Genomic DNA, 12,986 nt, shown 5'->3' on the forward strand with positions numbered 1-12,986 from the left:
ATGAAAAAAAATTAGTGAAACTGGGGAAAGTAATACTCGTGGCTCACCGGTGAGGGCAATCTTTACAAATCTTCTGGTCGGAGAAAATTCCCTGAAATGTGTTTTTGAAGATCTGTTCTCGACCCATTTTCTGGTGGAAAGACATTTTGTCAATTATCATCTTGCCAAAACCTGACCAGTGTGTTTTTTATTTTAATTTGTGTGTTTTATACCTTTAGATGCTCATCAAGCTGGTCCACCAGGCTGGTGAAGAACTCATAAGCATCCTGCTGTTCTCTTACATACAGCTCTTTGTTCCACATCTTGAAGATCTGCAACACACACAATCATATTGCGCTTTTTCACTGGATCGGATAGAATGAGCTTTAAATGTTAGAATATCATTTATACATGAATCAATCTGTATCTGTGATATATTTGTGTGTTTTGGTTTGTTTTGCTTGTGTCAAGAACCTCAAATCCAATTTACTTTAAACTTGGTTAATTGCTGGGGACCCAAGGCAGTGCACTGTTGAGATTGTTTTGATGGGTGGTGATCATTTAAGAGGCCTTTTAGGCTCCTCAGTGGACACTTAGCTGCATGTGATGCTGCTAGGCACAGTAATTAAAGGTAAATCTATGATATTGCCTGTTGATAGCACATTCTGAAAAGAGCCATAGAGAATATGGCAAAACTAGCTTTGAAATCATACATCACTATTAAGAAAAATGTGAATTGAATTCTCTAAAATGTAAACATATTTTAAGCTTTATTTTCTTGTTAGGTACAAGTTAGCAGATAAGTCTTTTGTTGCGGCAACTACAGGCTGAATTAGTCTTATACTGCAACAGAGGGAAAAAATTCAAGTGGAAATTAAAAAACGGAGAATTAAAATGGGCCTACTTCAGCATAATGCTACCATATCATCATGTTCACTTATGTGCCACTGAGGAATACTGGCAGGTTGTGAACCTGTGATCAGATTCATGTCTTTAAATTGCAGAAAACAGTTTATGCAGATGGATGACTTACGCGTGCAGGATTCACAGCTGTATTAGGAACGTATCTAAAAAGTATGTCATGTCACCTTCTACTCGTTAATTAGGTGATTCATGTACTGATTTTGCTACTAAAAGAGTGAGAAACTTCACCAAGAATGACAAATGTATTTGAGGAAGTTTGTGAGTGAAGAGAACAGACAACACAACTTACCCAATTATCAACACTCTCAAAGAGAAAAGTCACTCACAAATTGTTTTTTTATCTTCATAAACCTTAAATTGGAAACTTACTCATGCTCCCCACACTTTCGCGTAACACTTTCAAACTAGAAGCCTGAGTGCAATTATCATTAGAGCAAACTTCTCAATTCAGTCTTTGGTATGTTATAGTTGATTTATGTGTGAAGTGTCGGTTACCTTCCAGAAGTTCTCAGGTACGTAGTACTGCAGTTTGCTCTCCATCAGGTGGCCAAACAAAGACTGGACCTGATAGAAGACACTCTCCTCTGGCTGGTCTGTGTCGTCCTCAATGGACAGGAAAGCCTAAAAACAAACACAGGCACTGCAGTCACTGAAACTGGTTTCACCATTCAAAACAAAGACTGCACTCAGTGAGCAGATGCCCTCTGGTGAGCACATCAGGTAAACAGATAAAGTGTGTACCTCTGGCAGGCCAGGCTGCATATAAAGTTGCTGGAACACAGCGTTCATGTAACATGTGGCTCCACCGTTCTTCAGTCCAACAAAACCTGAGACTGACCGGCTCTCTACAGGGGGAAGATACTGACAGAGAGAAACAGAGTTACTTGCATGGGCAAAATCACAATCAAACAATATGTAACAACACACACTATTTTGTTGAACATTACTGTATCAGTGTCTTACATCGAACTCCTTGCAGAGGGAAGGATCTGACTGGTGGTGCATGGACATTAACTCTCTGGTGATGAGCCGCAGGTTTGGGAGAGAGCTGTCTGCCAGCATCACCAGCACCTCGTAGGCTGCCAGTCTGCTGCTGGCCGTGCTGCACCTGACCAGACAGGCAGATGATTAAGCACTACTATCAACACCAACTAGAAACATACAGAGCTTTTTCCAAAAAATAAAAAAAACTTTCACAAGCAACGCCATAAGCAAATTACTATGACTAAATATTAAGATAGGAAAAGAGACATTAAAAACAAATGGGAATGAGATTTGTACTTTGGGTGGAAGTCGTGGCTGGGAGCCGGGGAAGGAGTAGGGTTGGAACTGTTGATGATGATACGAGAGGCTCGAAACAGGAAGTCATCCAACAGCTGCTGGATGAGGGATGGACCTGTGGAAAGCGTTACATGAAGTCACATTACAGTTGTGTCCTTAATAAACTTCCCAAAAACAGGTGTGTATGTGCACGCATGTATGTGCTCACCGAGATGCTCTTTCTCGTTGCCACAGAGTGACAGCAGCGTCTTGATGAGTCTGAGGTGCCCTGCCAGGAGGATGTTATCCGCCTCGCTGGTCTCCATCTCAGAGCTCCAGCTGGGCTCAAAGTTGTCGAGCCAAGAGATCTCATCCTCCAGCATGGTGGCTGCACTCACTTTTAAAACCTCCATCTCTGACGCTGGAGGAGGTCAGGTTGGTGGAGAGACAGAGATACAAGAGAGGGGAAAAGTAAGCAACAGAGAAAAAAAATGTGTGGTACACTGACCTGAAGTTGCTAAAACAGGAGGCTGTCAGCTCTGCAGTACAACAATTCTCACATGTGGGACCACATTTCAGATCTAGGCACTGACAAAAGTGACTTACTGGTCAGGTCATCCAGAAGCTGGCATCGTAGATCAAAGTATTCAGTGCACTGGGACAACAACCTGACAAGAAAAAGCGAAATCAACATGACATATCTTTTAAAGTTTCAAATATTTTGTGTCTTGTATTTCTAGCAAAGGTACCTCTGGTTGACCCCTCTCATGACAGATGTGGGACTCCACAGAGGCAGCTGAGCAGTGAGAACAACTGAAAGGAGGAACAAATTGGGCTTCTGGACTTCAGGGAAGGCTGAAGTGTCAGACTGGCTGAGCGTGTACAGCTGATCACAGGCCACACGACGGATCTGAAGGAGGAAGAATCAGAGGAAATGTAAGTGAAGACACTGCAGTGCTAGGGGTTTATTTCTTAGGTGCAGTCTACTGAGAGTGTTGTTTACCTCTCCACTGGGTGATCCCAAAAGAACATCAATGATAAAATCACTGACGGAGGGAAGGTTGTAAAAAGAACCTGTATGAAGAAAGCAAGAACGGCATTTCAAATCTAGTATTATGGGAACTGCATTGAGCATTCACGGCAATGTACAAATAGGAAAAACAAACGCTATGTTTGCTGTCTGTCCTTTTGCATGACACTTACACAGCTGCTGACAGCGTAACTGCAGACAGGTAACCAGCAGTGACAAGGCCTCACGGGCGATGATGGCATCTTTGATGGAGACACTCTGCTGTCTGACACATATCCCAGCATGCAGAGCTGTTGGCGTGGTCTCACCCTCACTGCTGGAGCTGCAGTTACTTCCTGTAAACACACAGACCCATTGTTTTGCTTTCATTTGGTCAGGTTTCGTTTTTAGCTGTTCATGCATGACCTGTTGGTGACAAATCAGGAATGAAGCTGAACAGGTTAATTACCACACCTGTTGAGTGTAAACATGTTTTCCTTATATGTGCGGTATGAAGGCACCACACAGAAAATGAGAAGAACTAACACATGAGCAAAAGTGTTCTGTGTATGCTTTCTGTCTCACCTGTACTGCTGACTCGGGTACGGACTCCCTGCGGCAGAAGTGAGCTGTGGGTCTCTCTGATTGGCTGAGGGCTTCCAACCAGATCCAATCGTCCTGCGGCAGCCGCCCAAGTCAGACGCATGAAACAGGCCACAGTGGAGGTGAAGTCTCCCACCTCCATGGTCTAGAGAAGAGAGAATGAACACTATACTTAGAAATATTCTCTGTCTGGGTGCTGAACTAAATGTGGATTTGCCATGAAAACAGCTCTCTTTATCTTTATCTCTGTATCTTATTGCATTTTAATTGATTACTGTTATTGTTGTTGTTTCTGTTGTGTATTTACTGTTGTTTATTGCATTTTATTGTGCTGGATTGTTTGTTGTTTTTGCTGCTGGCTGCACCAAAAATTGCCCCGCGGGGACAATAAAGATTTCTTTACTTGACTTGGATGCTGAATGTGTTTGTCTCGTACCTGAATAGCGACACGAGCAGCAGGTATGATCTCCTCGACTCTTATGGATGAGCGCTCGGACAGAGACATCTGTCTGTAGGACGACTTCTCTGGAGTTCCACAGAGAGACAGCTGTCGGCCGGCTCGTCCAGCGTTACGGAACGGACGCGACGATAGCGCCTCACCATCTCTGATGACATCATCATCCAGCGCTGCAGGCATGCTCTGACCAACTAGAAGAAACCTGCAAACACAGACAATATGTTTATGTACGGAAGACTAGCTTGGTATGTGACATGCCGTATCCTCCCCCATTAGTGTGACATCTCAGAGACGTCTTGTACCTGGCCAGCTGCAGACAGATTGAGTAGACCCCTTGTCTGGTCTCATAGTCCACTTCTGATGGGATGGAATCTCTCTGCATAACATTCACCACCAGACTGCAGAGACAACACAGAGAAATAACACTGTCAAGAACAAAAGTAAGAGAGAGCATGAGGCAGTCAGGATTGAAGCATATGCCATGTGGCGTCTGTGTCTAAGTCTATAATGTAGCTCGACAAGTCTGCTGACACTTCCCACAGTGGAACGACGGAAACAGAGTGGAGTGATTCACTCCATCTGATGGAGGCAGATGGCTGCCTTCCTTGAGGCTGCTTCTGTCAGATGGTTGCTGTTAAATGGGAGTTTGTCCTTCATATTATCATCGTGTTTTGCTCAATGGGAAATTGCTGGGTTTCTCTCTTTTATATTGTAAAAGCCTGGCCTTGTTATATTAAGTGATTAAGTATATAAAGTGATTAAATGTTATGATTTAGTGTGATTTAAAAAAAAAAAAGAAATGAACTAAATTGATGGTTGTTTTGATTAAAGATGTTGTATTTGCTGTTACCTGAGGCCTCCTGCTTTAAGAAAGTTCTCACAGAAGGACTTGCTGCTGGTTTTGGCCATTTCATCATCAGATGTGGGCATGAGCTTTGAACTCAACACCTAAAAAACAACAATAGGAATTAAAGAAAAAAGGGATGAAAACAGACCTCATGCTGCTAACCCACTTCAAGGTTTGACAGAAGATGTGAAATATGGAAAAATTCTGGAGTTTTTTGAGGAGTTGCATGTCAGATGTGTGTTTGTACCTCTAGGTTGTATAGCACTCTGAATGTAGACATGCCCGGGGCAGAAGATCTGAAAAGGGACTCCAGGATGGATGCAGCACTGGGCTGATGCTGCTGCTTTGAAGACATGGATGGAGAGCGAGAGCCTGTACCCTGGCCGAGGGTAAAGAGCGTCTTCTACAGAAAAGAGAAACAAGAGTTAGAAAATAACTGAGACAGAGGAAGGAGAAGTGCCAACAAGAAAACTGGAGAAAGTCATGTAAACTTTCCAAAGACAGAATAAAGGCAATAAATGAGAACAGTAAAGCAGTTTCTGTAATAGCAGCTGATGCTTGTATTAAAATACAGTCCGAGTTACCTGGTGGCTCCAGACGCTGGATTCTTTGGGAACAAAGTTGTCAAGAGCATCCTGCACTTCAGGATCTGTTGGAATCAGCAGCAGCAGCTTCCTCACACGAAGAGTGATCCTGAGGGTTAAAATGATAAATTAAAACATGATAAACAGGCTCTTCAGTTGCCCCAGGTCCAGTCACACTCGCTGTGTTAGATTATGATATAGATGGTTTAAATATTAATCTAAAACCACTTTCCCACCTCGCACATGTATACAACAAGGTGTAAGGTTGTCCGTCTATGATTTAATGTATATACAGACAAACAGTATCCCAATGACATCATGACGGTTCTTCTGTTGCTGTTGTTAACAACTGTTTACAGCATAACAAATACTATCTCACCTGGACTCATCTAGGTTAGCCAGCTGGTAAAGCATCTCAAACACATTACACACTAAAGCCATCACCACACCGGGCAGGGACTTCTCCTGGAGACAAAACAGAAAAACATGGGTCCAGTGAATCAGAACCAGCAGAAGCCTCGGTGAGTTGGCAGTCTGCAGATTTAAGTTCATGTCTCAGATGGTACCTGCTCCAAGGCGTAGGCAGAGTTGAAGACGGCTGAGCTGGAACTGCTAGAGGCGGAGGCTGAGGACTCGGAGCTGCCAGAGGGAGTGCCAGTGCCTGAGCTCTTCACAGTCAGGCTCTGCTCGTCACTGAAGCCAAGCTGGGACAGCAGCTTCTGATCCCGATTCATGGTCAGCTAACACATGGCAGTCAAGGGATGGCGTTAGAAAAAAAATCAGAACTGACAAACAAAGAAGCAGTGGCAAATGCTCTGAAGAATTTACCATCCACTGATTTGTAGTTTGCGGCATATATTTCCTTTGGTGAGGAAATGACAGATTCAACAGTCTTTCATACTTACCACACTATCATTGGCAAAGATTTGGACATTATCCACCGGACAGCTCAGGTGCTCTGATATCTTCCACCGGATACTTCCTACTGTCTCATTACTGTGGGTCTGCAGAACAAACACAGTCAAAGGAGTAACTTCCTCAGCAGATGTGAACTCAAAAAATTGTGAGTGAAGCAGGAGAAGTCTTATAATACCTCTAAGGAAAAAGTATCTTTGGTTGACTCAAAGGTGATGTGAAGAGTGACAGGGTGCCCATTGTACGAAGCCCCGTGAGGTAGAATAGTGCGAGGAACTGAGTACATATCCTACACAGAAACACATAAAAATATTGAGTTAAATTTAAACATCAAGCTTTTGATGTTTCACTAGATAGAGTAAATCATGAAAATGACTTACAGACACTCAACTACTAAAACAATATCGCACAAGTATTGCCGGTGACCGAGTCCTTTTTCTCATGCAAACTGGCAGTCAAACAGACAATGATGTCCTACCTCAATAGTGATGACGTAGCGCTCAGCCAATAGCAGCAGTCGTTCAATTATCACCAGCTTAGTGGATCTGGAGATCAACATGCACAGAAGAGTTCCAACAGCAATAAACAAGTGGATTTATGCTAAAAACTTTGCTCTTTTCTTGTGTGTTAGCAGTGATAGTGGCTTAATTATTTGAAGACAAATGTGCTTGAATAGGTTTAGTAACTATGTTCTTACCCAAACCCCCCTCTGTACCTGGATGGTGATTGTACAGATGTGGCCACAGTCGGCATTGCAGTGGCCGTCAGCATCTTGGTTGCTCTAGTAACAGCATGTGTCAAAGTAGGCCCACCCAGGGCCGAACTTGCTGCCTAAGAATAGAGAGAAACAGGAATGTGCTGTTGGGTGCTGATTTTTGTGGAATGGCACAATCATACCTGCAACACACTCTACCGCTTACCTCTAGTCGCTTGTAGCAATCAGCAATGAACTTCTTGTGCAAAGACACGGAATCCTGTAAGGATGAAAAGTTAATTCTGTCCATGATTTTAAGATTCAAAAAGGCAACAGCACAGTGATTCAAACAAATCAACATTCTTATTACAGAACACAGTGTACACTTAATTAATAAGTCATAAATAGGAGTGTGGGCCTGTCAGATCAGTCTGTCAGCATCTTAAGTTAAGATGCTGACAAGTGTTCTCAGATAAGCAGAAGCAACAAATTATTATGAGACCAAGCAGCAGTATTAGTCCACACACATACACTGACCTTCTTCATCTTGGGATTAAGGTTGGTGTAGCTGTATGTGATAATGAGCTGGATTGCTTCGTTGGCTATCTCTTCATCAGGGGTTTCCATGGCGATGCGCCAGATAAAATCCATCCCTGACAGGTCAAGGCGCTCCACACACTGTAATCAGATCAGATGATGCATTAAATGTAAATGTCAACCAAAATGTGTTTTAAAGAGCGCAGATTTTCAGTTCACTCCAGCTCTCACTGACTTGAAGATGAACTGAGTACAGAGTTTCTAAAGAACAACATGCAGAGAAGGTGAGCAGAGACTGACCAGCTGAGTTCCCTGGCGCTTCAGACGATGGTCACACAGATTCACATTCTCAAAGAAAGTCTTAAATAGATTGAAACCTGAGACACACAAAAAAGAACATAAAACATTTTAACTGCCATTTTCAATACTTGTTCATTATAAAGTGCTGCAGGCGAACAGTGCATCTCTCACCATTCATGGTGATCTCATAAGGCTCCAGTTTTAAGATCTTCTCCTTGAAGAGCTGCTGCTGAACATCACTCTCAAGGTCATGCTGTCCTTTGGTGAACCACTCAAAACACATCTGCGTACATTAAGACATACCACATTTAAGCTTAATGAAGCAGAATTTGGGACACAGAACTTGGCATGAAGTGCACTGTGTAGTTTCTATTTGATTTATGGTAAAGCTTAATATTTACTCCTGCATGGAAGTTACACAGAAACTACACTGCTGTGAGCATTTATACCTCTGCACTGTAATGTCTGTGCTGCTAAAAATCTGAGTTTTTTGTGATACTCCTTTGAGTTTCTACCGGCACTTCAAACAATGGTGAACGAAACTGAGCAGATCAAGTTACTTCTACAGAAAAAAACAGAGAAGAGATGAAACGATGTCACAACTGATGTGAGTCTGTTCACAGATTAGTAGATTTATGAAAATGAGAAAACAGCTTATAGCTCCATCGGCAGAATACTGGCTCTCGAGTTTGCCAGATACATTTACAGCTTATTACACATCATTTTGTTTCATGGGAGCACCATCTGTGTGCAAATCAATATATCCTATAAAAGGGACATAACACGTAATACTGAACAGAGCTGCTGCAGCGTGTAATGCTGCGACATGTAGCTACACATCTGACGTGGGAGATGCTCTTCAGGCTATGCCAAACAAAGACCACTTGTTGCAGACTTTAATTTTCGTTGACATTTAATCGCAGATTTTGCTCCCAACCAAATTCCACACAGACTGAGATGACTGATTTGCTCACAGCGCAGGCAGTCGTACTGGAATTTCAGCTGCTGCGGGCATTTTCACCCTATCCATCTGCCATCACTCGCATACTCACTCATAACTTAATTACATTTAGCGATGAATTCACAAGACAAATAATTACATTTCTGATCCCATTATCTCTGAGATAATATAATCAATCTACATATGATGCTTTTGCCTTTGTTATAATCTTTATTCTGTACCTGCCTCGAACCCTGCTTTAAAAGACAGAACAGACTGATTTGAACGGATAATGTTTGTTACGCTCCTGCCTGCGTTCCTTCAGAGCAGCCATGCAGAGAACGTTGCTTGCAATGACAAACAAATAGCCAGGGAGGACTGTTTTCATACCTCACGGTCGAGCTCACAAACATCCGGTCCTGACACCAGGCACTCCCAGAGCTCCTTGGCTCTGTTCCAGACCAGGTAGAGGCTGGCCTCCTGGAGGAAGAAGGCCAGGAAGCGCAGGTGGCTGTCCAGATACTGAACACAGATTGAGAGAAATGTGTCATCTTTGCCCTCAAATACATCCTATCAACACCATGCTGCTCACACTGGATTACTTCCAGTAAAAGTGTAGCACCAGCTCTTGTAAAATTAGATATTTCTCATAACAATGGCTAACAATGGGCGGCTGTGGCTCAGGTGGTAGAGCGGGTCGTCCAATGATCAAAGGTTCGGCGGTTCGATTCCCGCTCTCGCCTAGTCATGTGCTGTTGTGTCCTTGGGCAGGACACTTAACCCGTCTTGTCTCCAGTGTTGCTCTCACACTGGTGTATGAATGCGTGTGAATGTTGGTGGTGGTCGGAGGGGCCGTAGGCGCAGATTGGCAGCCACGCTTCCGTCAGTCTGCCCCAGGGCTACAAATGTAGTTTACCACCACCAGAGTGAGAATGTGTGAGCGAATGAATAATGGATCCATTGTGAAGCGCTTTGAGTGCCTAGAAAAGCGCTATATAAATCTAATCCATTATTATTATTATTATTAAATATGAGTGTCATAAATCAGCTGTATGAGCTACGGTGCAGTTAAACAAAATAAATACAGTTCTAAGCACTGAGGGCTGAACTACGAAGCAAGATTATTGGGTTAGTGAGGTATGTTAAGCATAAAGTCAGGTTGATCTATTTTAAGTCACTGGATCACTACAACTTAAGCCACAAAGCTAACCTCACCCACAGAAAAGATTTAAACTAGTTGTAAGAAGCAACTCCATTTAACCCAAAACTTTTCTAACAATCCTCTCTGAGCAAAACAAATTTTTAACTCTGAGAATATATTATATCTGCAAACCTGTTGAGCTGTGCGTTACTAACATCACTGAATGAAGCTGTGTAGTTTCAGTACCACAAACTGTATTCAGCTGGTGATGCAGAAATATGCATGGGTTTTTGTGTTTCATCATGATTTGCTGTGAAGTCCGCTTACACTGCTGGTACTGCAGCTAATGGAATACAGATTACAGAACTATTTAGTCTATGGGAAGCGTTAGAAATAAGCAGCGACATTGATTGATAAAATAAATATATTATATAGCACATGTTAAGCAGTTTTATAGCAGCAATCCTGTCTTGCATCATTTGTGAAGCTGCGCTTTATAACATCAGAAATTTTAATATTCCTAGTTGCTCCTCATTGTAACAACCTGTTGACTGAAGTAGCCAGCACAAGATCGTTTCATTTTGTGCAGAAGGAGAGTCACATGATGTGTTGAAGCATTAAGCCTGCATTAACAACAAACAATAACAAAGTTGATAACCATCGTGGTTATTGTTAACTCTGACTGAGGATTTAGGTTAGCTATTTCAAACTTGCTTCATGCTTTAGCCCTCTGGAAAACATTACAAGAGAATATCCAATAAAGACAAACCTCCTGGTAGGTGTATCGTCCATCCACCAGGGTGGAGCCTGAGAGGCCATTATTACCCGCAGCCGTCACGGCGAGTCGATGGCAGCAGACAAGGGATCCAGTGATCAGCTTTACGATCTCAAAGTTCTTCTTCAAGTCCTGGATGATGCTCTGTGAGGAGGCGGGTACAGGTTACCATAACAACACTGTTTGTAGAGCAGATCCTTCAGATGGCCTGTGTGTGTTTGTGGTACCTTGTCTTGTTTCTGATAGGTCTGTTTGATGAAAGAACGGGTTATCTCGTGCAACTGGCGTAGGGCAGGAACGACCCAGACCGACTGAGGACTGCTCTGCTGAGAGGCCTGTTGAGACAAACACACACATCAGATAACATTTGCTGAATCACAATGAGTCCATAAACACATGCTACATGTTCGGTTTTCATCTGAAATCACAGCTTTGTCATAACAGACTCACTATTTTTGCAGTAACAGCTTCATGAAAACATGAGGAAAAAAAATCAGAGCCAGGGATGTAAAGCACTCAAGTCCAAATGAGTCATTTTTGAAAGTCAAATATCAAACACTTCACTTGTGCAGATCCATGGTTCTGATTAGTTTCCTCGTAATTGTGCTAGCACTTCCACCAAAGCTGACCACTCATCCAGCAGCTAAATTATCTCTTTCAATTGAGCCAACTCTCACCCAGAACAAGATCAACACCACTGTGTAATCATTAGCAAGTGCCAAAGCCCTCTTAGTGAGGCAAGCGAAAGATTAACACACACCTGGTTAAACTACCTCGTGTGTGAAATTATCAACGTGTGACCAACGAAACCCCCTTTGTGGTCAAACCCTCTTCCACAATTGGATGGCAGGTGTAAAGCAGCGAGATTGGATACACATTGGTCAGTAGAAATACACATTGTATTGGATTCTTCTCTTACTTTAGCCAACGAGTTAGATTTCTTCTTGCCCCAAGTGCCAATAAAAAATGGGCTTTGAGTGTCGCTGCCTTTACTGTCCTCCTGAGCATGAGTCTGGAGACATACATTTAATTTGAAACGGGACATTTGTAAATGTTTGTGTAAACACGCTGTAACAAGTGAGGTTTGTAAGGCTGATACGTATAATGAGTTCTGTAAGTGTGGCTACAGTAAATAATCCTTCACTGAGGATATGATGTGTCAGGTCACATCAGAAAAAGCACGGATGTAACTAAAAACAGCTCGGTTGTATTTAGGTGTATCAGCTGGTCATGTTGGAGAGCGAGCATGTACACCTATACATGGATAACTGACACAGAACAAACACATTTAGAAAAGCATGACAAAGCACAAATCCAAAATATTTTTAGATTCTTATACGTATGATATTTTACTGTTAATTTAAAATCAGTTTACTTTCTTTTAAAGCTTTCTTAACCTTAATGCCTTATGTTGGCTAGTTTTTTTTTTTCCTATGATAACTTCAAGACTTTCTGGGAACACTTTACTTCCTTCCATTTACTTTCTTCAATAAGTTCTGAATAATACACTATAATGTGGTTGTTATCGCATACACTTTAACTTGTTTTCTTTAAGTCAACAAATGTGTTTGTGCTGGGCTAACGCATATTATATATCATCAAGGAGACTGAGAAAAGTCAAAATCTAGGTGTCAAAATATAGAATAACGCAAGAAAAATATTTAGCTCAAATGCTTCTTTTAATTTATGTTTTATATATGATAAACAAAAAGAGAAGCTTCCTACATTTATCCTTCAGTATTTAGAGGCTATTACTCATGGACTGTGACCAATCTGTGTGACTGAAACATTGTTGCTAGACTGCAAAAAATAGTGGCCACAAATCGAGAGCGGTGGTTGCATCGAAACCATACTAGCATCTATCTGAATGTATTTGTTTTAATGGGAATCAGTTAAAAAAGTAATACAGATATTTGTGAAAATGCTGAATACCTGATCCAACAGTCACCAGGCGGATAATCTGTCGAACCATATTATTAAATGTTACCTGTCACCTGTGTTACACCTGACAAATACATGAA

General features: G+C 42.1%; 1 protein-coding gene across 2 annotated transcripts in view; it reads right to left on the bottom strand.

Moving 5' to 3' along the window:
• The window catches only part of usp24 (ubiquitin specific peptidase 24), a 37,572-nt gene that overhangs the window by 13,340 nt on the left and 11,246 nt on the right, over window positions 1-12,986 (bottom strand). Inside the window, exons 16-45 of one of the 2 annotated variants that reach the window (XM_051947699.1) lie at window positions 11,193-11,300; window positions 10,960-11,109; window positions 9,440-9,571; window positions 8,281-8,392; window positions 8,110-8,186; window positions 7,810-7,950; window positions 7,499-7,552; window positions 7,294-7,409; window positions 7,057-7,123; window positions 6,757-6,867; window positions 6,569-6,667; window positions 6,230-6,403; window positions 6,043-6,128; window positions 5,664-5,772; window positions 5,327-5,482; window positions 5,083-5,180; window positions 4,535-4,630; window positions 4,212-4,434; window positions 3,758-3,920; window positions 3,367-3,528; window positions 3,167-3,237; window positions 2,913-3,073; window positions 2,770-2,831; window positions 2,393-2,584; window positions 2,185-2,299; window positions 1,867-2,011; window positions 1,645-1,764; window positions 1,399-1,524; window positions 213-311; window positions 48-130 (exon numbers count right to left, since the gene is read on the bottom strand). In XM_051947699.1, coding sequence (XP_051803659.1) covers window positions 48-130; window positions 213-311; window positions 1,399-1,524; window positions 1,645-1,764; window positions 1,867-2,011; window positions 2,185-2,299; window positions 2,393-2,584; window positions 2,770-2,831; window positions 2,913-3,073; window positions 3,167-3,237; window positions 3,367-3,528; window positions 3,758-3,920; window positions 4,212-4,434; window positions 4,535-4,630; window positions 5,083-5,180; window positions 5,327-5,482; window positions 5,664-5,772; window positions 6,043-6,128; window positions 6,230-6,403; window positions 6,569-6,667; window positions 6,757-6,867; window positions 7,057-7,123; window positions 7,294-7,409; window positions 7,499-7,552; window positions 7,810-7,950; window positions 8,110-8,186; window positions 8,281-8,392; window positions 9,440-9,571; window positions 10,960-11,109; window positions 11,193-11,300 — 3,608 coding nt within the window. Of the gene's footprint in view, window positions 1-47; window positions 131-212; window positions 312-1,398; window positions 1,525-1,644; window positions 1,765-1,866; window positions 2,012-2,184; window positions 2,300-2,392; window positions 2,585-2,769; window positions 2,832-2,912; window positions 3,074-3,166; window positions 3,238-3,366; window positions 3,529-3,757; window positions 3,921-4,211; window positions 4,435-4,534; window positions 4,631-5,082; window positions 5,181-5,326; window positions 5,483-5,663; window positions 5,773-6,042; window positions 6,129-6,229; window positions 6,404-6,568; window positions 6,668-6,756; window positions 6,868-7,056; window positions 7,124-7,275; window positions 7,410-7,498; window positions 7,553-7,809; window positions 7,951-8,109; window positions 8,187-8,280; window positions 8,393-9,439; window positions 9,572-10,959; window positions 11,110-11,192; window positions 11,301-12,986 lie in introns of both variants that reach the window. The other variant, XM_022192696.2, reaches the window with a different exon arrangement.

This window comes from Acanthochromis polyacanthus, chromosome 4, assembly GCF_021347895.1.
Source record: "Acanthochromis polyacanthus isolate Apoly-LR-REF ecotype Palm Island chromosome 4, KAUST_Apoly_ChrSc, whole genome shotgun sequence".
Classification (NCBI taxonomy): domain Eukaryota; kingdom Metazoa; phylum Chordata; class Actinopteri; family Pomacentridae; genus Acanthochromis; species Acanthochromis polyacanthus.